The 25,624-nt window shown below is 43.3% G+C and overlaps 1 protein-coding gene and 1 long non-coding RNA gene across 8 annotated transcripts in view; one reads left to right on the top strand and one right to left on the bottom strand.

Moving 5' to 3' along the window:
• The first annotated feature begins 1,152 nt into the window (after positions 1 to 1,152).
• The window catches only part of LOC124465503 (cytohesin-3), a 142,550-nt gene continuing 118,078 nt past the window's right edge, over positions 1,153 to 25,624 (top strand). For all 4 annotated transcript variants that reach the window (XR_006955829.1, XR_006955828.1, XM_047017322.1 and 1 more), the window contains exon 1: positions 1,153 to 1,452. Coding sequence is in view for 2 of the 4 variants with exons in the window: in XM_047017322.1 (XP_046873278.1) it covers positions 1,434 to 1,452 (19 nt within the window). In the remaining 2 variants the exon portion in view is untranslated. The remainder of the gene's footprint in view (positions 1,453 to 25,624) is intronic.
• LOC124465504 overlaps positions 3,741 to 25,624 on the bottom strand; it is a 37,839-nt gene continuing 15,955 nt past the window's right edge. The window contains exons 2-5 of one of the 4 annotated variants that reach the window (XR_006955832.1): positions 8,206 to 8,266; positions 4,045 to 4,193; positions 3,864 to 3,942; positions 3,741 to 3,787 (exon numbers count right to left, since the gene is read on the bottom strand). This is a non-coding gene — a long non-coding RNA (uncharacterized LOC124465504). Of the gene's footprint in view, positions 3,788 to 3,863; positions 3,943 to 4,044; positions 5,128 to 8,205; positions 9,317 to 25,624 lie in introns of those variants that run through there. The other 3 variants (XR_006955833.1, XR_006955831.1, XR_006955830.1) reach the window with 3 other exon arrangements.

Below are 25,624 nucleotides of genomic sequence, written 5' to 3'. Positions count from 1 at the left end.
AGCCTGTCTTAAATTTGAATATCTGTTTAGTTAAACAGGATGACGTCATTGTGAAATACCATGTGCAATTCCACTTTGAAAAGTCAACCGTTTCTTAACCTTTGTCCCAAAGCTAATACTATGCGCTTGTTACTCATACATTTTCAACAGTTGGTGCTTAGCAGAGAGGATGGAGAGGCTGCCTTGTAACCTTATGCTCATGAGTTCAAACCCCCATTCAGTCTATTGTAGTTGGCCCTACATGAAGTAGTTTTGCTCTCTTGTTGTCCAACTCTTGACCTTCTACAATGTACATTTTTATAATATTTTGCCATTTTGCGGAGGAACCCGCATCGCTGCTTGCAGCTATATTTTGTATTTAGATTGGGACCTTATAAAATAATGGCTTATAAATTCATTCATTCCTTTGCTAATATTAGTGTTAAAGAACTGAGCGCCCTAGTATTTAGTTAATTTGAGTTTGCCCGAAAACGAGGCACGAGGGTCGCTACATTTTAATGTAAAAGAAGGATCTAACCTGGTTAGACCCAGATTATTCAATGTGAGTAAGCTACACTAGTGTGTGTAAGACAGAAATGAGTTGCAATTCAGATGTAGAGACAGTCTATTCATAGTAAATTTATAATTTGATTAAAGTAACCCTAGTGGACCATACTAGGCCACACTGAAGAACTCAGGCTTAAGTGAATTTTTATTTATATTTCTCATCAGCAATCATATGAATAATTTACACTGCTTAGATGCCAGGCTAAGGTTACACACACATTTTCAGTCTTGGTCTGTGGACCCCCTGAAGTAGCCTTGGCCACCCCATATATTAAAGTCTGGCTCCTCCACTGTGTGAAAGCACTCCTTTGTTTTTCATTGTGTTAAAATGCGAAATACATTCTCAAATATGTAAAAAAAAACATTAGGAAATGAATTAAAAAATGCTCATATTTGTAGGCTACGTTTGCATATTACATTAACTGTTAGGAACTGAAACTTTGCACCCATGCACACATACACGCGCACACACATTAGAAATAACTACAGGGTTTTAAACAGTTTTTGTTGTTGTCGTGGCGTCACACTCGAGGGCAGCTTTTCAGTCGTTGTCGTTAGCAGGGTGGGACGGAGAATGATGACGTGCACTACAAACTGAGAGACTCTCCTTAGTGGAGGCGTATTTGCAGGATAACCCGTTCTGGCAGAAGGACGTCGTTAACTCTAACATCTGCTAGATGACTGATAACCAGGATCACAGCGTCGTGTTTTAAGCATTAGTAGCACAATATCCACAATTACAAGACGCTACCTATGTGACAACCTGTCGGCAAATGTATATATAAAAAATTTGATCGCGCATTGACATTAATGATCACATACATAGGCTACAACTGAAGTTCTGCGACCATAATCCTATTTCGGACGTTGGATTTTAATCTGCTATCATGGACGAGGACAATCAGGGTAGGCTATTTTCTTCCTTCCATGTCATCACATAAGGCGACCGTTATTTTGCAGGTTATGCCCATCAATTTGAACACAAGATCATTCTATAAAGGCTACTCATCCTTTAGGATTAATTTTATTATGATCAGACAGACATATAACACTGTAGCATAGCGTACACTTTGCAGCTGATTATTGAGAACAGATTTAGCCAACCTTTTCACATAGCTCCGGCTCCATCATTTTGGTCAACTGTTAGCCCACATCACACTAGCATATTGCACATGTAACCAGACGTAGCCTACTATGGTACACGCGCACGCACGCACACACACACGCACACACAAATAAATACCATGCTAAAGATCGCGGGTTAGGTTTAGCATTTAGGAGCTGTGCTGGTGACCCCATTATACGCATGATTTCATGAAAAGTCTTCTGAGACCCCATTCAGTGAGTGTATGCGTCTCTGAAGGTGTTTCTGTTAATGCAGAATGTATGGATTGACCTATATTCGGTCAGTATAGAAAAGGTTGTCACCCCAAGTCGCAGAAAGCTGAACTAGGCTATAACGTGGCTTATAATGGTTTATAAATGGCTTAATTTATATTTTAGCAGGTTCTGTTTAGGCACTTGTAAAGCTATCTCAACAGGTCGTCAAATACTGCCAGGTATCTCATTAAACAAATGTACTGAGTCTCAGGTCAAGTTCAGTGGCAAATTGTGTATGATCTAGATAAGTTACATATCCAATGTTCCAAAGAATACATATTTGTAACACACAGTTCTTGATATTAGGAATTAGTTAACAAATCTTACAGTCCACGGATTTAAAAGTTAATGATATATAAATAACAAATGTAAATAAGGAAACTTTCTAGAAACAGACTTGTTCAAAACACAAAATGACTGCTGGCACCACCACAGGATGTGTATGTTTGACTGTGGTGGGGAGAGTGTGGGCACAGAGTGCTCATTGTGCCACATAAAACAGACCTCTCCTCCAACATCAACAGCAACTCACACAGACACACACAGGCACACACACACACACACAGACATATAGTTGTATGATGTTGTAAGGGTTCACCACCAATCAAAACCTACATTTTGTTAGGGAGCTGGAAAGCATCCCCCTCACTGATGCCATCCAGAGATAACTGACAACAGCTATTACGGCTGCCAGAGCACCACACGCAGACAGACAGACACACACACAGACACACTTTCCTTGCAGCACTGTCTGATTGGGCAGCCTAAGCGGATGGGCTGATGGATCATGATCTGGAAACAAAAGTTCTGTGTGTGTGTGTGTGTGTGTACGTATGTGTGTGTTTCATATCACAGAGTTTCTGCTCATCTGGAATAACATGTGTCCTGGACTGGCAGTGGATGCATTCTTTCAAATGTCAGAAGTAGCTCACGAGCTGCACCGTACTGTACATGTGTGTGATGAAGAAAATTACGTCACCCTGCTGAAAATGATGGAGATGGGTTACATTTATGGAACTATCTAATTGAAAAGTGAATGTCTCAATTATTCCTTATATTATACTCTAAGTTGTATACGGACTTAGGATTTTCCTCACTTAGACACTCTGATTTATTTTCACTATACACGGGAACTGGAATAATTATTTACGACATGTGTAGATGTGTGATTGTACATGGACTTTTTCAGTTATTGTCTTATCATCATCCCCAACATACCAAAGCTCCATCAGAACCAGACTCTTATTCAGGTTTGCCCAGCACGGAAGTGCCGTGGCTGGGCAGAATCGTAGGGATGCGTGGGTGAGAAACAGTCTGTGGAGAGGAAGCGGCCAAGCAGGCTGGGTCTTCGCTGGGGGATCCTGTCTGAGACACGGCGGGTCTGTGGCGGTCGACACCATCCCTGCTGTGCCCAATGGTCACTGCCGCCTGTGCTCTGTCCAACACACGGTCCCACGCTTGGAGACACACACATGCACACACGTGCACACACATACACATTCACAAGTTCAGTAATCGCACCATAGATTGAATAGATAGCTTTTATTGAAGCAGGGCTGGTAGCAAAGCCAAGCCTAATGTATTGTGGTACAGGCTGGTAGCAGAGCCAAGCCTGAGGCTGGTAGCAGAGCCAAGCCTAATGCAGTGTGTCGCAGGCTGGTAGCAGAGCCGAGCCTGGGGCGGTTGGTGCAGGCTGGTAGCAGAGCCGAGCCTGGGGCGGTTGGTGTAGGCTGGAAGCAGAGCCGAGCCTGGGGCGGTTGGTGTAGGCTGGTAGCAGAGCCGAGCCTGGTGCTGGTGGAGGCCGGTAGCAGAGCCGAGCCTGGTGCTGGTGGAGGCCGGTAGCAGAGCCAGGCCTGGGTTCCTGGGAGGATGAGCGTATGATTAGGGGATGCAGGAAATGGTCATGGAGGTGATGTGGATGGTGCGTGTATAGTTACTGGGTATGGACTTGGGGTGTGGCGGAGAGCCCTTAAGGGTCACGGCTGAGCGGCGGCTCGATCGATCCCCCCGGGGAACCTGGATAGATGACAGGGAGATGCAGAGAAAAGGGGAGGGTGGGAGGGCATCAAAAACATGCTAGCACAAGGATCAGAGCAACGGAAGACACTTTATACAAACCTTGTAATTGATACGGGGAGTTTTTCCGTGCTTTTGCGAGTTGCTTGATTGGAGTGGAGGAGGAGTCTTGGTGCGCTATCTTCCTCCCGAACTTTAGTTAGTTAATCTAACTCCCTTTTGCTGCCAGGCACGAGATGATGGAGATTAGACTGGGAGAAGAGGAGAGAGGGAGAAGATATGGAGATAGTCGGAGAGAGGGGAGGGAGGGAGGGTGGGTGGGTGGGTGGGGAGGGGAGAGACATGGAGTAAAATACAGTGTGAAAGGAAATTAGACTGAAAGTGAAAGTGCTAGAGAGACAGACAGAGCCAATGACAGAAAGGGAGGTAAGAAAAAAAAGAGAGAGAAGGACGTTGAGTAAGAGTGGATGAGAGAGAAAGAAGAACCACAGTGGTGCAAAATGTTGATAGAGCAAGACATGTACTGTATGTGTCTAAGAGAATGAAAGGGAGCGAGAAAGGTGGCAAGGAGTTGGAGAGACAAAGAGAATTGGAGAATGTCCAGGGAAATATGGAGTAATGCCAGTGAGAGAGGGAGAGTTGGACCACATTCTCCTCTTTAATCAATTCTTCAGTCTATTAGCAGAGTTACTTTCACTCAAAGTCTGCCCTCGGCCCTGTCTAGAGAAACTCACAGAACCAAATGTTGCCAAGCTGTCCATCTTTACAAATATTTTCCGGCTTTTAATTGGCCCTATTTAGTTTGTCATAGCTTTTTTCATGGCATCTGTTTCAGGTCTGTTCTAAGAAACAACAGTCCCCCTGAGCGCTTACAGTGCAGTTAAAGCTCTGTAATGCTGTAAAAGCGTGGGAGCAAAATCTATATGACATGCAATTTCCTCTTATAGGGCAACCAAGGTTGCTCATTGGATAATGGGGCAGGTAGAGCATTCACAACAGACAGTTGTGATTTTTCCACCAGAAGCAGCTGTTTGTCACCATGACATTTTTTATGACTAAAGAACTGAGGAGAGAGATACATTATTTTTGTGAAATACCAAAACCGTTACTAAGGCTGTGTCTACTACCGCGCACTTTACGCAGTACACTGCAATACAGTGCACTGCAAAACAGTGCACTTACATATTCCGTGCACTCCGTCGCTGATAAGGGCTGTCTGAAATGGAACACTTACGTTAAACACTTGGCGGAAGTGACGGACGCAAAAATCTGCTCGGGACACCCGCGAAACCTGCCAAAATGAACGCGCTTCTCCACCCCAAGTGGAAAAAGCTGGCTCGTCCTCTTCCGCTACGTAGCCAAGATGGCGCCTGTTTAGGGCGAGTAGTGTCCATCGTTGTACACTGTTTTTTGGACCGTTTGCAGTGCGCCATCCGGGTACTTTCAGTGCACTGAATTCTAATGGTTTTGTGAGTGAAGCGCCCTAAGCACTGAAAGTCAGTGCTCGAAGTGCACAAGTGCGCAGTAGTAGACACAGTTTAACTCTGGCTGCTCTGTAAAGAAAAAAATGGACTGTTTAAACATAACTTTAAGGAAAGAGAAACGTACATTTGTTCTAAAAATACAAATCACATTTTGGGCATTTTTCATACTTATATTGGTCGCAATTATTCATTTTGACATTTGGGTTATGTTTCTTTGCGTTTTCTACACTCCTGAATAGGGATGGGTAACAATAAGAAGAAGAACCGGTTCCCAGTGAATCGATTCCTTGGAATCGTTAGCAAAATTCCTTAACGATTCTGTTAAAGATTCTCTGTGCCGTTGCGTATGCGCCTGCACTCCAGTGGATCTCATCCTACCTGTCGGGAAGATCCTACCAGGTCTCCTGGTGAGGCAAACTGTCAGGCCCTCGCCAGCTCTCCACTGGTGTCCCACAGGGCTCCGTCCTTGGCCCCCTCCTCTTCTCTCTGTACACCACCTCACTTGGACCAATCATCACCTCCCATGGCTTCTCCTACCACTGCTACGCTGACGACACGCAGCGGTACCTGTCGTTCCCCCCGACTGTTCCGGGGATCTCAGCTAGGATCGAGGCCTGCCTCACAGACATCTCCACCTGGATGACCGAGCGCCACCTCCAGCTGAACCTCGCCAAAACAGAACTTCTCATCATCCCGGCTAAACCCTCCATCTCCCACGATCTGTCAATCACCCTGGGATCTGCGACGGTGACCCCTTCATCCTCTGCCAGGAACCTTGGGGTTACCATGGATGACGAGCTCTCCCTCACGGCCCACATTGCCACAGTGTCCCGGTCTTGTAGATTCACCCTCTACAACATCCGGAAGATCAGGAGATACTTGTCTGAGCACTCCACCCAGCTGCTAGTCCAAGCACTGGTCCTCTCCAAGTTGGACTACTGCAACTCGCTGCTCGCTGGTCTCCCAGCATGTGCAACCCGCCCTCTTCAGAGGATTCAGAACGCAGTGGCCCGCCTGGTCTACAATCTACCCAGACGCTCCCATGTTACCCCGCTTCTCATCTCTCTCCACTGGCTACCCATCAACGCCCATATCAGATTCAAGACCCTGGTGCTGACCTTCCGAGCAGTGAACGGGACTGCACCCGACTACATCAAGTCTCTCCTGCAACCTTACACCCCCACCCGTCACCTATGGTCTTCTTCAGACAACCGCCTGGTGGTCCCACCGCTCAAGACTGCCCGGTCCCAACACAAGCTCTTCTCCTGCCTGGCCCCCCAATGGTGGAACCAGCTCCCCACCTCCATCAGGGACACTAACTGTCTCCCCACCTTCAAGAAAAGGCTCAAGACGCACTTGTTCCGGGAGTACAACGGCACTTAGGAATGCTTGGCTGGACCTGTTGTTAGTTTCCTCCAGGATCACAATGACTCTTATTGAGTGACTTGTTGCTCTTGTAGGTTAGTTATAACAAAGTTAAGTCTTGTACTCGCTGTGAAATATTTTACCGTTGATTGTTCTTCTACAGGTACAGTCCTGCATTTTTTTTTTGTGGTTCATGTTGTTTTAATTTGTAACTTGTATAACTGCATGCTCTTATGGGTCTTCCCTTTTGGCACTTGCTTAGTTTTTTCACAATGTAAGCTTCATGTTTTGGCTGCTTGCAATGTTTGGGACTACCTCGTTGTTATGATCAGTGACCTATGCTCTTTTGTAAAGCTCTCTCTTGGAAGTCGCTTTGGATAAAAGCGTCTGCTAAATGCATAAATGTAAATGCATGCGCAAACTTTTATAGTTTATTCAGACTGCAGCAAACATGGCAACTAGGAAGAAGCGTTCTAAAGTTTGGTTATATTTCACACAACAAAATGACAACAATGCTACTTATAACGTGTGTAAAAAGTCTACTTCGTCGAAGGGACGAAATACAACAAATATGAAGAAGCATTTGAACACAGAATGGAATTAGTTGGAATGGAATGTCATGTGTTCGATGCATGCATCAGCGCAGCTAACGTTTACGCTTCATCTCTATCCAAGGTAGAGCTAAACTCCTCAAAAGTGAACACAACCACTTGTCACTGTGTGAAGCAATTTGCCTTTATTGTGTATAGTCGATCAAGTTATCTTCTGTCCCGTCGTTTGAAGCATACTTTTTAGATCCGGCATTCGTCTCCCATTATTGATCACTTCATGTTATCGGGAGCGTGTGTTATCAGCAAACGTTCGCAAATTGAGAATATCGATTTTTAATCCATTATTAAATTTAGCATTTCAATTGTTTAACCTTTTAATAGTCCTGTTAAATGTACCTGAAAAGGCCTAATCAACATACCGGAAGTACATTGAAAGCTGTTGTTGAACCATTTGGAGTACATGCATGTAAATGGTCTCTTTTTAAAGGTGACACTCTGAAGTTATTTCCCCTGTTGTTAGGACCCCTGTAAGTCCTACTGGTGTTGAGTAATCGAAGCTTGAACACAAGGAAACTGAAAGTTTCTATCTCTGACTAGATTTTGTTTTGAAAACAGGCCTGAAGAGGCCTAGAGGTGGAAGGTATTAGCTCATTTCAAAGCCAGTCAAAGCCACTTTGAGAAATTTGTCTAGAACGAGAGTGTGTGTGTGTGTGTGTGTGTGGGGGGGGGGGGGGTGCACAACGCACATATTTAGTTGGCTGTAGAGGGGAGAATCGATAAGAGAATTGATAAGGAATCGAATCGATAAGCAGGAATTGATAAGGAATCGGAATTGTTAAAATCTTATCAATACTCATCCCTACTCCTGAAGTGTGTCCCAGCCCAGCATGGTCCTGTTTCTGCAGCGTGTCCACAGGGAGCCTGCTAGAAATCCAGATGGGATCAATCAGAACATTTATCTTTATAGCTCATTCACAGCACGCTCCTGAGGGCCTTGGTGTTGGGCCACAGACCGCCCTGATTATGCAGTGTGAAAACAAGCCATTTTACGGCAGTGTGTGTGTATTTGTGTGAGGGCAAGAGAGTGAGATAAAGTAAAATGTATATGAGCGTTGGTCAATGTGGTTGTCCCATTCATCAACCCAGGCTGAGCGAAAAGAATATACACACAAACTCTGTAGTGGAATGCTTCAAACCGTTTATCCCGTTCATGCACCTATTGAGGAGTTTTGTTGACATTCATAGTTTCTAGGCTAGATTCAAACGGCGGCACGCATCGCCTTGCTCTTCCATTGACCAACCACTCTGACTCTGTGACGTGGTACACAGAAGTCCAGCTCTGAGTAGAGAGAGGGACGCTTGAAAGACAAGTACTCCTCAATTTTCTCCTCCACTCAGCTGCTAACACCCCCCCCTCCCCCTCCCCTAGCTGGGTCTCAACATATAGAACTCACTTTGTGTTAATTCTGCATGTAAGTATATCCCTCCTATATCACATTTATATACTTCTATAAAGTATGGTTGAAGAGTGGTGTTCAATATAGTACTCCTACACTTATATCCTCCCACCGAAGTTTTTAGGCCCAATTTGATTAGACGCTTGCGATGGCCTTCCTTTTTTAATCCAATATCACTGGTTGGATATCAGTGTCTCTATCTAAAGGTCACTGGAGGCTGGGGGGTGCATGTCTGCTAGTGAGTGCATAGATAGCATATGCTCCAGTAGCAATCAGTAGTCTTCTTAATCTTAGCCTGAGGCTCACCACCACCCAACCAGACTGGTCAATATACTACCCCCAATTCCCAACCATTGTAAGTCACTGTCACGGCTAGCTGTGGTCTGTGTATGCTGTGTGCTCAGTCAACACCCCCAGGAACTGGTGGCTGCACATGCCAGGGCCTGCTTTGTATGGCTTAAAGGGGCAATTGACTGCAAAACCGATTTTACCTTGTCATAGTTGAATAACGACAGTTCGGTGGGTAAACTGAACATACCGTGAATATCAAAGTCCATTGACACCTCTTTCCTATTCAAATCTCAAAAAGAAAAAAATTGGCTGTAAAACGCTAGCTTTTCAACAAAGCTACCGGTCCTACGTAGGACCGGTGATCGCCCTCTTATTGGCTCTGGTCTGTATCTTTGTCACGCCCCAGAATTTACATCCAGACCAGCCCGAGGTAGCGTCTATCTCCGATACTAGTTTAGCTGCGCGCTGCTCTGTGTAGGCTACTCTAAGGAATTACAATGAAGAACGTTTTGAATTATAACAAGGATATTGAAAATGGACCACGGTCGTAAATGCTGTGTTCCAGGCTGTACAGGGAAGGCTAACACTCACAGTCTTCCCAAGGAGCCAAACATTCAACAGGCATGGCTGCTGTTGTCTATGAGAAGATCACGGCGAAGTTCGACACTCAGTCATTCATTTGCTCTGAACATTTCACCCAAGACAGTTTTGACAACCTTGGACAATTTCAAGCAGGATTTGCAAGGAAGCTGAACCTGGAAAGAGGTGCTGTTCCGATCGTATGCTCATTGCAACCGCAAGCTATAAGGACAGTATGATGTTGTGCTAACAGTTATTAGCAATGCTAACGTTTCCTGTATATAGCATACCAGGTAGAATGCTAAATACGTTACTACACACATCAAATTACTCTAGCTAGACTAGCTGTAGTCGGCATTAGAAGGGAAGCTTCCGAAAAATAGCCAGAAAACGAACAGCAGTCTGGCTTATTGCTAACGCCTGTTTAGATAATCTATTTGAAAGAACTGGAGAAAGGCAGGTTTTAGATACAGGATACATTAGCATTGCTATTAACTGTTACTAGTAACACCTAGACTGTTGGCATGTAAACAAGTTTAGCTTGCTAACGCAAGAGCATAGGTAGAATGTGTGATAATTTAGCCTAGATTATTGGCAATGGGGCTAACGTTGATTCATGTTCCTGACTGTGTTTCATTCAAATAAATAACCTGTGTAATGAAAATCTACAATTCACGAGGCATGTTTGTCCAGATCTTTGTCATGTTATTTTACAGCAAGATATCTACAGCTAGCCTAGCTAGCTAACTGAAGCCGAGTAGAATCACGATATGGTTTGGTTGCTAAGCTGTAGCCTAACGTTCTACCCACCTAAGTCAATCCAGTTTGCTTCAACAACAGTGGAAACAAGTAATGTTATAATTTTAAATGATATATAGTCAATCTGTTGAAAACCGTGTTGTGTAGACACAATAGATTTATTTGCACGTTTTTATTTCAAGTCTCCAACTTTGGTGTTTCAGCGAGTGCTGCTGTTGGCCGTGTTGCGTTTTTGCTCCCAGCTTCACTCGTTGATAACCAACCAATCAGCGCGCAGCTTATCTAAATATTAATGAGCATACCATAAAAGGAGAAAAGCTAGTGTTTTTTCCCGGGAACATTTCAGAGGATCTGTAACAGGGCATAGAACAGCACCCAGGCCAATTTCAACCCAACCAATGTTACATACCCTATTCGGAGACCTTAAGGAACAGTGTAAAATACCCAAAAAACCCAGTCAATTGCCCCTTTAATGTGTGATCATAGACCTAGTTATTGTACATGTGCCACCCCATCTCCCTGTATGTTGGTGTGTGTATTTGTTTGCGTGTGTCAGGGGCGTAGCCAGAATAATATTTTTGGGTAGGCCTAGAAAAATATGGATAGGCATGTTTTCAGGGGTTTTTCTTATTTACTTTGCGATATGCACCCGGTGCATAATTTTTCTGAGATATTTTCGTTTTTGGGTAGGCCTTAGAACAAATTAGGTAGGCCTGTGCCTACCCGTGGCTACGCCCCTGGCGTGTGTGTGTGTGGGCGTGCTTGTGTGTGTGTTTGTGTGTGTGTGCTGGCATTTGTATGGGTAAAAAAGATGTGTAGGTGTCAAGTCCAAAAAGGAGTCATTATTCAGTCCTTCGAGAGCGGAACACTTTCAGTAGTGAGAAGCCCTCATCCACGGCAAACCCAGCAGGATGTTTCCTTTGGGACACTTAAAAGCCAGATCAAAAAGTTCAAATGCTACAAGTTAAGTAGTAGTCCAAAAACAACAGAAAATACTAAATATCTGGTCATGTCATATCCTATCCGTGCCTGAAGTTAGAGCTGTTTGCTTACCAGACAGCTAACCCACATAGGAGTTAAATCAGTGTGACCGTTGCTGAATCAGAGAGGGTCGGGGATTTGATCTTGCTTCATAAATAAGAGCTGTGTTCTGGTGCGTGAGGAGGATCACACATGGCTTTCATTTGGACCCCATCACTGTTTTCTCAAGTCTTAAAACGGCTCAGCGCAACCTTTCTAAATTAACTGAGACGCTGAGAATGCTTGTGTGTCTCAGCTGAAGATTTACAGTTTTCGAGAGAAGGAACACATTTCAATAAAGGACTTTATACCTCTTAGGTTTAGTTATCTTTTCAGCTGGAGGAGGGAGTACTAACAGCCTAATAGATGGTTACGGCTGAAAATCTGGTCGATTAAAAACAGACTTGGGTCAACAATACTGTTTTTTGGAAAGGAGGGGGGGCTGTTGGAAGGGCAGGTTCATTGCGAAGAGCTTATTTTCCCCTCTCTGGATGGAAAAGTGAGAGTGCTAGAGCTCCCGGGAGTGTTGGATAATATGCTGTAAAGAATTTGTACCAAGGAGCCCAAAGTTTATGCCTCATCGTTGCCCCTCAAGTTTTTCATGTGCATGCATGTGCTTTTGTGACTTCAAGAATGTTTTTTGTATGTGTTTAAGTGTGCCTGTGTGTGTCTGTATGTTGGTGGTTGTGTGTCCTTGTGTGAGTGCTTTTTACAGCGGACAGAGCAGGTTTCCTAGAGAGAGAGTGTGCAGGAAAGGGCAGAGTTACAGCTATTCTGTAAGGGATTGTAGGTTGTTGAAGATGCAGGAAAAGGGTTTATCCACTTGTTAATCACTGGTCCACCAAGTCACTCTGCTTTTGAACACCGACTCCTCCAGCCCCTAGTGTCCTCTACCTTTCAGTGGCCTCCCATAAAACTAGCCAAGGCCTCATCTATCTGCTGGTAATTTTCCATTGCAACTGCAACTTATATTTATCTGCAACTTATATTTTACCTGCAACTTATATTTTATCTGCAACTTATATTTTATTTTATTGTATTTACATTTATTCATTTAGCAGACGCTTTTATCCAAAGCGACTTCCAAGAGAGAGCTTTACAATACTTTATTGTACAGTGTTTCCCTATGTTGATTTGAGCCGTGGCGGCTCGCCTTGGTTAAATTTGTGCCGCCACGGTATCAGAATTAGAGCTGTACAAAATTTTAGGCCGTCTATCAGCCGTGATTGTTAGAGCGCATGTCGGAGAATAGCACAGACGAGATTGAGATTGCGCGTGTGCATCCTTGAGAACTGAAAGTCGTATAATTTATGTTGTCAGTTCATTTAAGCCTGTTAATGTATTAGTCTATAGTTCTTGCAAATTTAAATTAAATTAACTGGTGATTTTCGTTGTTTGTATTCTTCCCCTGCTAGCGAAATTGCACGTCTGTTGATTCGATAGCGATTGCTGCCCTTGCTCATGTTTGTATTTTAGGTGCATTATTATGCTTAAGTAGCCTAGTTTTAATGAATAAATAGTGGGTATATTGTTATTATTTGCTACAGAATGCTTAGCCTATCAAGATCAAATGAAGCAGACAGTGTACATGCTTCCGAGTGGCCTACCTTAATCTGAAGGCTAGGCCACTGCATTTACAATAAATTGTTACGTAAATTATTAATTGGCAGCATTTATGCCATTTAGAACATACTGTAAGGTGTCTTTAAGTATGCTAATTTTATTTATTTAGGGGAAATAGGACGAAAATAATATGTGCAATATTACATTAGCTATTAGACTATTAGATTAAGATGCTCCGAAATATAGGGTTAGCACTTTGTTTTGGCGGGGGGGGGGGGGGGGTTAGACCTGACCTGCCCCCACTGCTAAAAAAAATCCTAGGGGAAACACTGTTGTATATTTAATTTTAATTATATTCTACTTAGTACTGCTAGTTTATGTACCCTTAGTATAATTACACCACATATTTAAATTTAAGATTCCTATATGTTTATTGTATGCACCTTCCTGCCAAAGCAAATTCCTTGTCTGTGCAAACTTTCATGGCGAATAAACCCCTTTCTGATTCTGATTGAAATAGTAGCTTGGACTTTCTATCCAGAATTGCTGGTGACTTTTTCCCTGTGTTCAGGGCCTCAGAACAGTGGCATTTGTACGTCACAGTCAAGCGCTGCATTTTGATTTGCAAATGGCTCCACTAGTTGCGACAGGCAGAATCGCACTCTAACTTCCTACCTTCTCACTCAAACAGGACACTGCTGCGTGCGTACGCACTCCCAGATCCTCTTTCCTTCAATACAATAGGGGTGGAACGGTACACTGAAGTCACGGTTCGGTTCGTACCGCGGTTCAGACATCACGGTTCGGTACGAGTTCGGTACAATGGGGGGAAAAGCAAAACAAAAATGCAGAAGCAGGGCTCCAGACTAACTACTGTACATGCAAGTCTTAGCTAAATGTATTATGCGATTGTTGATCAGTCCTCCTACACCACGACACGATAGGCTACTAGCTGAGCAACAGCGCAAACACAGGCAGGGATACAGTAGCAGCAACGCCGGCCCTGGTCCCTTACATATACAACAAACACGGACGTTGATGGAGCGCGAGTTGTCAGCTGCACCCTCCGTTACACTAACGACTGATGGTTGGACTTCTCGTGCTATCGAAAGCTACCTCACGGTGACTGCTTATTTTATTGACTGAGTGGGAAATGAAAGCGTCAGTTCTACAGACACGGCCCCTGTATGAGCAGCACACAAGCACTCACCTAGCTGAGAAGCTACAGAAGATCGTGGCAGAGTAGAAACTAGAGAGGCTTGGAAATTTTGAATTTATTGGGTGTGTACAACGTCAGCACACGTTAGCAACAACTCATAGATACTACGTCTGCTAGACTAAATGCACGTTCTAGTAAGACAGCAATATCAGCGAGCCCTCAGCATTAGTAACGCAGCTAAAAGTCTAGGAAAGTTTAGGCTATTTTTCGCTATACTTACACTACGAACATTCATATTTAGCACTAGCGTTGCATAGGCTACGTCTTTAGTGCTGCTGCTGCTGCAAGCTATCTCTGACTCACTCAGGCACAGCTTAGCGGCTACATAGGTGGCGGCGCCAATCAGTTTCAAAGCTAAGGCGGGGCTACAGATCCCAGTGTCCCTAAAGAACACAAATATCTTACAGTAGTTCCGCATTACATTAACTAATTTGCACGCGAGTTTTATAAATTTTTATACCGTGTATTCTCCGTGTAATTTCACGAGCTGAACCGTGACGTACGGTTCGATACGAATACATGTACCGTTCCACCCCTAAATACAATACATTCTCCCACTGTCCAGACCCTTTCTCATCCTGTGAAGTACAGTCTCTCACTGTCCAGTACAGTAGTCGTGGTGCTCTATTACATTCTAGATCTAAATCTCTCACTACATGTACTGTTGTACACAGGACAGACCTGCCACACCTCTACCTGTTCCTCTGTATGGATGTATTAGTTTTAGAGAGGCACCAAAAAGAAAAGTCTTGATTGAAACCGAATCAAACCAAAATGAAACATAATGAAACACACCAATACCGAACACTTTTTTAGTAGTTTAAAATTAAAAAAAATCACTAGCTTCAATGTGCTTTTTACTTGTCTTGTTTTTAAAAGAAAAAAATCTATAACAAAACTACAATTTCAAAATATGTATTTACTTGTGCTGTCAAACGATTAAAATATTTAATCGCGATTAATCACATTGTAGCGACTGATCTCCAATAAAGGCCGCTAAGAGGCTTAATGGGCTCCAGGCAGTTACGCGTCCAAACAATCTCCAACTCCGGTGATGGCTATAGTTTAAGAGTTTAATGAATGAAAGCCAGAAGTACAACGGATGAATGAGAACATGTAGATAGTGTTAAAAAAAAAACAAATAAAATATAAACTGCTGTAATGGATGGTTATTTGGCGTTGTTGACGATAAGTTGACGGTAAACAGAAAATAAAACAGGTGCGCCACCAACCCCCTTTGTATCCTAACCCCCTCCCTCCACAAGTGCCCCGGTATATACACCACACCCACGTGTGTCAATCAAAACAGAAGTGTTTGTAACTTTTCAACATAAACAATTTTGGCCCCTACAATTCCGGCCCCTAATTATTATGTTTCAAGTTCAAATAATAATTACACACTTGACATGACAATCAACACAGTAAATATATTTTCTTGATCTTCTTTCTTCATTATTTATAATCCAAAGAAAGAGTGAGTAGTCAAAGTCAAGTCTTCAGAAACAAAGTCAAGAGGTCAAAAGTTAGTTTTGGGTCAGTCAATGCTCCTCTGCCTCCAGTAGTAGGCAGACTTTGTTGATGGGCCTGGTCAGAAATCCGGTCTTTGACTTGATCCGAAGCTGACGTACAAGTCCCTTTTTGTCCATCATGGTCTCCACAATCCTTCCAGTCAACCAGGAGTTGCGAGGTGCTGAATCATCCACAATGACGACGATGTCTCCTGGGGTGAAGTTGCGTCTTATGTTGGACCATTTCTGTCGTTCTTGTAGTTGGGGAAGATATTCCTTAATCCACCTTTTCCAAAATAAGTCAGCCATATATTGAACTTGCCTCCACCTGCGGCGAGCATATAGGTCTTCCTTCTGAAACTGTCCTGGGGACAGTGATGGCACAGTTTTGAGAAGCAGAAGGTGATTTGGTGTGAGTGCTTCAAGGTCGTTGGGATCTGTAGAAGCCTTCGTGATTGGACGACTGTTGAGGATAGCTTCGGCTTCACATAAGACTGTATGATCATCCAGACTTTGCACATTCAGTGTTGAGTTGAGAACCTTCCGCACTGATCTGACTAGTCTTTCCCACACACCTCCATGGTGTGAGCCAGCAGGGGGATTGAATATCCAGTTTATTCCCTTTTGAAGCAGTGTGTTATGGATCTGACCTTGATTCCATCCTTCAATAGCTTCCTTCAACTCGCGCTGTGCTCCCACAAAATTGGTCCCATTATCTGATCGTAGTTCTTTTACTTGGCCTCGTCTGGCTATGAAGCGCCGAAGGGCATGGATGAAAGAGTCTGTGTCCAGCGATGAGGCCATTTCAAGGTGAATTGCTCTTGTAGCCAAACAGGTGAAAATAACACCGTATCGCTTCACAACACTTCTGCCACGCTTCACTCCAAAGGGTCCAAAGTAATCGACTCCAACGTTTGTGAATGGTGGGTCATCTGGAGAGACTCTATCCAGGGGTAGATCAGCCATCTGCTGTTGTCCAGGAGTAGCATTTATACGCCGACAGACAACACATTTAGACAGGATTTTTCTGATCAATACTGTGGCACCAGAAATCCAATATTTCTGACGGAGTCTGGATAGCATATGGTTGCGACCACCATGTCCCACCTCTCCATGAATATGTCGCAGAATGAGGTCAGCAATGTGAAAGTCTTTGGCCAGAATTACAGGATGTTTAATTTCTTCTGGCATTGCTGCTCTGCTTAGGCGACCACCAACTCTTAACACATCTTTGTCCAGAATGGGGTTGAGTTTATGAATGTGGCTTGTCTTTTTAACATTCATTCCTTTCTTGAGAGTTGAGATTTCATCTCCAAATCTCTTCTTTTGGCAGAAGCGGATTATCTCAATCTCTGCATTCTCCAGTTCACTGATCGTGAGACGGATTTCCTGAGTGTCAAGATTTCCTTGCAAAGAGAGAACACCACTTGCCGTGTTCCTCTTCCTGATTCCTTGCAGAAGCAGTCCTTTAATTCTGAGCATCCATGCTACTGCCCTTTTCAACTGATTCCAGGATGAGAAGTAATGGATGAAATTGGTTGTTGGATCCACTACTTCAAGTGTTATTTGAGCAGCGTTTACGGTTATGCTCTTGACTTCAGAGTCCTTTGGTGAAATTGCATCCAATCCATCAGGGTTCTGAGGCCACTCTTCCTGAGGACCAAGAAGAAACGGAGGTCCGTACACCCACATTTCCTTCTTTAGGAAAGCTTTGACTTTCACACCTCTGGAAGCCATGTCTGCGGGATTGTCATTTGTGTTGACATAGCTCCACTGATGTTCATCTGAGGCTTTGGCAATTTCAGTCACTCTGTTAGCCACGAATGTTCGAAATCGGGTGGTCCTGTTCTTTATGTACTTGAGCACAGAGGTGCCATCAGTCCAAAATGTAGAGTCTGCCAGTTCCATCTGCAGCTCTTTCCTCAATATTGTGTCCATTCTGCCTGCCATGGTAGCAGCAGTCAACTCCATGCGAGGGATAGTGACTGGCTTCAAAGGAGCCACTCTGGCCTTTCCCATCACAAATGCACAATATGTTTGGCCATGGTTGTCATGCAGTAACAAATAACTCACCGTTCCATAACCATCCTGACATGCATCAGCAAAATGGTGTAGCTGGGCAGATGTTACCGTTCCGAAGTTTGTAGGTTTGAAGCATCTATTGACTTTAAAGTCTTCCAAGTTATGGAGTTCCTGAATCCAGCTCATCCATTCCTGCACAAAAGAGTCTGGTATCACATCATCCCAACCAGTCTTTTCCCGACACAATTTCTGCAGGATCCTTTTTGCAGTCAGGACTACTGGTGCCAACATTCCAAGGGGATCATATACAGAGCTGACAATCGACAAAATCCCTCGTCTTGTCAGTGGTCTGTTTTTGAGGATGATTTTGAACTTGAAGACGTCAGACTGAACACACCATTGTACACCTAACATCCTCTCCACAGGCAATTTGTCATGGTCCAAATCCAGATCCTTCATTTCTTTTGCTCTTTCCGGTTCAGGTATGGCAGCCAATACATGACGACTATTGCTTATCCACTTGGTGAGTACAAAGCCTCCCTTGGAGCAAATGGCTCTCAACTCGTAAAAAAGAGCTATTGCGTCCTCTTCTGAAGCTGCTGAAGCGAGGCAGTCATCCACATAAAAGTTGTTCAAGATGGTGTTGATAGTTTGTGGGCTGAACTGGCCAGTGTTGTCTTCAGCACATTTCCTCAGGGCAAAATTTGCACAACTTGGAGATGATGCTGCTCCAAATAAATGCACCGTCATTCTGTATTCCACCATGTTCTGACTGTAATCTCCATCAGGCCACCAGACGAACCGTAGCAGGTCCCGATCTTCCTTTGGTACTTGCACTTGGAGGAACATCGCTTCGATATGCACAGCAATGACAACAGGTTCTTTACGGAATCTAGCTATGACTCCAATCAAGGTGCTGATGAGGTCTGGCCCCTGTAAGAGCTGAGAGTTCAGTGAAACTCCCCGATATGTAGCTCCACAGTCGAAGACTACACGAAGTTTTTTCTTTTGTGGATGCAAAACTCCATGGTGTGGTAGATACCATTTTCTGCCATCACTACGTTCCAAGATCCCTTCTGGTACTTTCTCTGCATAACCCTTGGATATCATGTCAGACATGAAGTTGGTGTACTCCAAGTGATAGCATGGATCTCTCTGGAAACACCCTTTTAAGTTTAGTGTCCTCTGTTCAGCGCAGTTCTTATTGTCAGGCAAGCAGATTTTCCTGTCCTTCAATGGTAAGCCAAAGCAGTAATGTCCATTCACCAGCTTTGCAGATGTTGAAACCAACTCCAAGAACTGCTGATCTTCTTTTGAAGGTTCTTGGTCATCTTTGACACACTCAGGAAAGTCAATCTTGTACTGCTGCTCCCACTGCTCATCAAGTGTAACAACTGATATCCTGTTAACACTGATGTCCGACTGCTCCTGAGCATAATAATCTTTTCCTCCCAGAGGTCCGTTAACTGTCCAGCCGAGCCATGTTTTAACGGCATACGGTCCATCTCCCACACTTCCGATGACTTGAAGTGGTTCAAGAGCCTTTGGTACATCAGAGCCAATCAGCAACTCAATCTCACAGTCCAGTTCAGGTAAGTGAATATTCTTCAAATGAGACCACTGTTTGATGTCATTTTGATGTGGGATGTTTCCTTTGTGCACAGGCATTGTCTTCTGTGTGTACACACATGGGAGATCACAGAACTCTGTGCCACACAGTCCTGTAACCTCTAGGCCTGAAACAATGCTGGTTTCAACGACCTTCCTTTGACCCATTGTTCTCAAAAGAATAGTTGATTTTCTTCCCTGGAGATTGAGTTTAGTCATTAGCCCCAATGTGCAAAATGACACAGTGCTTCCCGGGTCAAGAAATGCATATGTATGCACTGTTGTGTTCCCCTTCTTTGCCTTTACCTTCACGGGCACTATTGAGAGTTTGCAGTTGTCTTCACCGGCCCCAGTAAGACCACTTGTCTGTACCGAGGCTATGGCTCCGATGTCGGCTTCTTCTTTTGTTGGAGATTGATGTTTGTCCATTTCGTTCCTTCTTTGGTGGATATGCAGCATCCCAGGATGCTTCAAATCGCATATGTTGCAGCTGAGTCGCTTCCTGCAGTCCTTACTCATGTGTCCCTTCTGCAGACAACCAAAGCAGGCTCCATTTTCTTTTAAGAAAGTGATTTTCTCATGATGTGCTTTCTTTTCCAATAAGAAACACACCTCCAAAGCATGTCCACCTCCACAGAACGAACATCTTTTCACAGCCGGCCAACTGTCCATTTTCCTGGCTCCATGTCCATGTTTCTCATGTGCAACTGTCACAGTGGTTGCAAACGTACTCCCTTTGATTCTTGGATGCTGTGGTTTTGACATAAAACTTCTTCCATCCTTGCCTGGTGTTGGAGTGTCTCTGATGTCTCCAAACACCGGATCAGTTGCAATCCTCGCTTGTTTTTCCAGGTAATTAACCAGATCCCTGAAGGTAGCTCTTTGCTTGTACCTCTCCTGAAAATCACATGCCACAGATCTCCATTTATCCCTCAGTCGATATGGCAGCTTCTTTATGATAATTAGCAGATTAGCAGACATGTTGAGCTCCTGCATGTAGTTGACGTCTTCCATGGCATTGCAACATCCTCTTAGAAACAGAGTGTATGCTTGTAATGTTTTTGTGTCATCTGGTTTTATTGACGACCATGAAAGAGCCTTCTCCATGTAGGCTGTAGCGATTCTATGCTCGTTGCCAAAGTGCTCCTGCAGTAAGGACTTTGCCTTCCTGAATCCTCTTTCTGCTGTCATATGAAGGCAGCTCCTCACCATTTCTCTAGGTTGTGATTCTGTATACTGTTCGAGGTAATAAAGACAATCTGTGGGGTTTGGGTTCTTGCTTTCAATGTTGTGTTCAAAGGATTTTATGAATGTTTGGAATTGAAGTGGGTCACCATCAAAACGACAAATCTCTTTCTTGGGCATTAAAGAGAGAGACTGTTGTTGGACCATTAATGCAGTGATGTCATTTTGCTTTTCCATGATATGAATCGTATTGCTCTGCTCACCATTCCTTGGAGCAGACAATGTTGTAGGTGCTGTAACATGTGCATCCATAGTCAATGTATTTGACTGTACTGTCACTGGCACTGTGTGGAGAGATTGGGTTTGAGTAATGTCTCCGTCCGCAGTGGCAATCATTTGTGTTCTATTTTCATGTTGTTTCTTCACCATATATGAATTCATACCATCTGACGCTCTTGATCTGTGGCTACGCACACCAGATCTACTTGAGGCTCTGAGAATTTTCATTTTTGCCATTGTAGCAGCAAGGTTTCCATCCAGTTCCAGTTGCTCTTTTTTCCTCCTTAGCTGCTCTTCCTTCCTCTTTAGCTGCTCTTCCTGTGCTTCTATGGCATGTTTATCTTTAAGCATTTGTTGTTGCACAATAAGAGCAGCCATTTCAACCTCAGCCTTGATGCATGCAGATGAGGTGGTGGACAATCTTGAGCATGAAGAATGTGATTTGTGACTCCGGTTTGTAATATTTGACACACTGTCACTTGGATTTATTTCATCCTGCATGTCAGATATCGCTTTATTCTGTTGGGAAGGAATGGCAGGTTGCACATCCGAGTGTGGTATATTTCCCTTTAATTCAGCAGGTGCTTCCTCTTCAGTTGGAATGGGAAAGATGACTGACTGTGCAGTTAACACATCTGTAGTCACATTTCTTGCTTGCTGACAGGGTCTTTCAATCTCAGAGAGCCATGTTTGAACATCATCATTGAAGTCTGTGTTGTGTTTTATTATGCGTCCAAACCATTCATTTTGTGTTACCTTTTCCTCTTTGGGAAGTAAAACAATCACTGACTCATGTGTTGCAGTTGCATTTTCATGCAGTTGTTTGAGTTCATCCAGTTTGAATTGCACTTTCTTTGCATTTTCATCACTTATCATGAGCCCTTTGATTTCCTGTGAGAGCTCTTTCATTTTTGTCACATTAGATTGACGTTGCTTTTGAAGAGTTTCCATTTTGCAAGCCAGCGCTTTGGCTGTAATCTTGACCGTTCTCTTCTCCATATTTTCCATTTAATTTGCGTCACTCATTATGCGAACTTTCAATTTTCACAATTCATCAAAGCACAGAGCAACAGACCCAATGCAATCCGCAATGACATTGATTCAGCCAACATGCGATTTCCACACAACAGCACAGCACAGCGGCGGCCTCAGCTCACCACGCGGTCAAATCAGCCCAAACAATTGCCGATCGCGACAACCAAGCAAGCGCAACACCAGCCAAAACATACAGTCCCCAATGGACAAAACGGCCGCCTTTCCAAACTGTGTTCACCTTCAAACAAATACACAGAAGGATCAACAAACATACCGTTTCTGATGGCTGTGATGCACTGCTGTCACTCGCGAGTAACACCGCTGCTGCTGTCAATTGTGTGTCTCTGATCCAAGGCGTCCGTGGAAAAGAGTCCAATGTTGCATAGTTCGTTCAGTCCAAAACATCGAGATCCAAGCGGTAAGAGCAACGTTGAATCCCGTCCATGCCGTGGTGTGTTTGGATTGAATTAGATTTCTGTATACTAATTGTTGCGACTGATCTCCAATAAAGGCCGCTAAGAGGCTTAATGGGCTCCAGGCAGTTACGCGTCCAAACAATCTTCAACTCCGGTGATGGCTATAGTTTAAGAGTTTAATGAATGAAAGCCAGAAGTACAACGGATGAATGAGAACATGTAGATAGTGTTGAAAATAAACAAATAAAATATAAACTGCTGTAATGGATGGTTATTTGGCGTTGTTGACGATAAGTTGACGGTAAACAGAAAATAAAACAGGTGTGCCACCAACCCCCTTTGTATCCTAACCCCCTCCCTCCACAAGTGCCCCGGTATATACACCACACCCACGTGTGTCAATCAAAACAGAAGTGTTTGTAACTTTTCAACATAAACAATTTTGGCCCCTACACACATTAATGTCATAGTAAACTAGCGATTAATCGCAAGTAATCGCACATTTTTATCTATTCTAAATGTCCCTTGATTTATTTTTGTCCCATTATTTTTTTCGAATTTTTATGCTCTTATCAACATGGAAAAGTGGATCGGATTGCTTACTGCAAATGTTTTTTTTAATCGAAAACATTGCAATTGCCTGGCTTTGACGAGGAGGCGGAGAATTCGCATCAGCTGTGTACTTATGGAACGCCGAGTTAGTCAAAATTAATTAAATAAATAGGTAAATAAATATATAAATACATACATAAATAAATATGACTATGGAATAAATTATGAAATTTAAAAAAGATGGTAATAAATATATAAATATAGCATTATATAATTACATTGCTGAATCCATTTACAGACATCAATAAATAAATACATTTATTTATTTCAAAATGACGTTTTTGTAAGGACAACATTTATTTATTTCATGGGACTTTTATTTCCTAATGCCACATCACTGCCACCACCGCTACATCGCTCTGCTATTATGTAGATAGATAGGTCGATAAGGCACCTATTTCATGAAGAGGTCGGCCTCTCTTTTAAAAAACGGTCGATTTCTGATCTCAGCTAATAAAACCTCTGCAGCACAGAGCCTCGGCTGAGCCAGCGCTTATCAGAATGGTACAGTACATCCCCGTATTCAGCATCCACATCAGATAGAAAAGCTTAAAATTCTTTGTGGTACAGTCCTCTAGCTCAAATTGTGTTGACAGTACAACAGTGTTCATCACATCACCCAGCTGGACTGTCTTGGCACACAGTGCTTCTTGGTGTATTATACAGTGCATCCTAACAGCCTCACCTCTGCTCTCTTTTACTTTGGCACACACCAACGATGCCATTCCTTTGCGCTCGCTAGTCATGGCCGGAGCTCCATCCGTTGTTACTCCACAGAGCTTGTCCCATTTAAGCCCCGTCTTTTCAACTGCCTCAGACACAGCTTCAAAAATATATTTTCCCGTCGTTGTGCCTTTTAGGCTCATCATATCAAGCAGCTCCTCCGTACAGCAACAATCATCATTTACTCCCCGCAAAAAAATTAACAGTTGCGCGGTGTCTGTGGCATCTGTGCTCTCATTGCATGCTATCGAGTAACAATCAAAAGCACAAGCGTTGATTCTCAGTATAAGTTTCAAGTTAGCTGACAAGTCCTAGATTCTCCGCACCACTGTATCTCTGGATAAGCTCACATTGTTGAAATCCGGCCCTTTGTCTGGGCACATTATTTCTGTGACTTTGATGAGGCACTTTATGAAATCACCACCTGAAAACGGTTTGCCATGCTGGGCAATAAGTTTAGCGACTTCATAACTTGCTATTGTGGCGTTTTCCTGTATTTTGTTAGCACGAAAAAAAAAAAACTGCTGTTGAGCTTGCAAGCTAGCTGCCATTTGCTTGACTTTCTGTGTTCGTTCGACACCGGTGTACAATGTGTAGCTCTGATGTTTGGTCTCATAGTGCCGACTGAAATTATACTGTTTCATCACAACTTCACATCTTCATTGCAAATCAAACAGACACACTTTCCGTTGATTTCTTTAATGAAATACTCATTTTCCCACCGTGTTTGAAATGTTCTACACTCACTTGTTCTTTTGCGTTTCTTCGGTGCTGCCATTTCTGGTGACTCGCTGGAAAAGTTTTTCTTCGCTTAATTTCGTTTCCGTGGCTGGCTCCATCTAGTGTTGAAACTGAGAAGTGCAACAAAGTTGAGCTCAAGCTTCTTGCGCGGGCCATATTCAATTATATTTTCTGAATTTGCCGCGGGCCAATAAAAACTGGACCACAGGCCGCAGTTGGACACTATCCAACAGGCCGTACTTTGGACACCCCTGAATTAGATACTCTTTGGCCTTGTTTTTATACTTATTCTGAAAGAGTTGATAGCATTATTTTCGCTAGCAAGATCACATTCAATGATTAATTTCCATTAAGCTTACTTTCAGCAGGCACATTTAAAGAAATGTGATCTGATTGATTGGGGTAATAAGGCGCTTAAGATGAGCCTATACATTTTACCAAAATACGCATTTACCTTATCGGCAATTTTTTGCCAAGCTGCCTGTCTTGATCTGGCAGTGGTGGCGGTGTTTGACTTAGCCATGATAATATGCTTATTGTCTTCGTAGAGACTCATTATAATAGTTTGCACGGATGGCGAGAATATCACCGCTCTCTCTTTTGTCTTTTCCGCCATCATACCGTTAGAAAAACACGGTTTTGGTGATCGATAATGATGTGTCATTCGTGAACGATTCGTTCATTTTGAACGATTCCTTACAAGGACTCGGGAGTAACTCAAAGAGTGAATCGTTCATTTTCTCGTGGCCGCGCATCAGGACTGTTGCATAGGCTCGTCCAAGTAAACAGAAATTATTTGTTCATTTCCCGACTCGGTCTTTCTACGAGTCTTTGGATCATTTTTCACGTGACCTGCATAGGCTCTTTACTGGTAGCTAGAGGAAACAAACGATTCGTTAATTTCCCGACTCGGTCTTCCTACGAGATCATTTTTCACGTGACCTGGATTGTATTTTTTAGTAGAGGAAACTGTTTCCTCATTCTCTTTCACGTGGCCGCTGTTTTAGTAAGACGTGAATGATCTTCGTTCAAGTCATCATACTGACTGGTTGTGTTATTTTCACTTTACATTCACACTTACAGTTTAGTGCAGTGTAATTGTTTGCCGTGATAATTAAATGCTAGTGTGATAATAAAAGACCAAATCATACAAACTGTCATGATACATTATTTTAATGCCCCCCCCCCGTTGAAATGAACGAATGACTCGAAAAAAGATTTGTTCATTTTACTGAACGAGATTCAAAGAACCGAATCAGTAAAAT

The sequence above is a fragment of the Hypomesus transpacificus genome, unplaced genomic scaffold, assembly GCF_021917145.1.
Source record: "Hypomesus transpacificus isolate Combined female unplaced genomic scaffold, fHypTra1 scaffold_52, whole genome shotgun sequence".
NCBI classification, from domain to species: Eukaryota; Metazoa; Chordata; class Actinopteri; order Osmeriformes; family Osmeridae; genus Hypomesus; species Hypomesus transpacificus.
The sequence above is the reverse complement of the archived record's forward strand: the minus strand, read 5'-3'. Positions and strand labels throughout refer to the sequence as shown.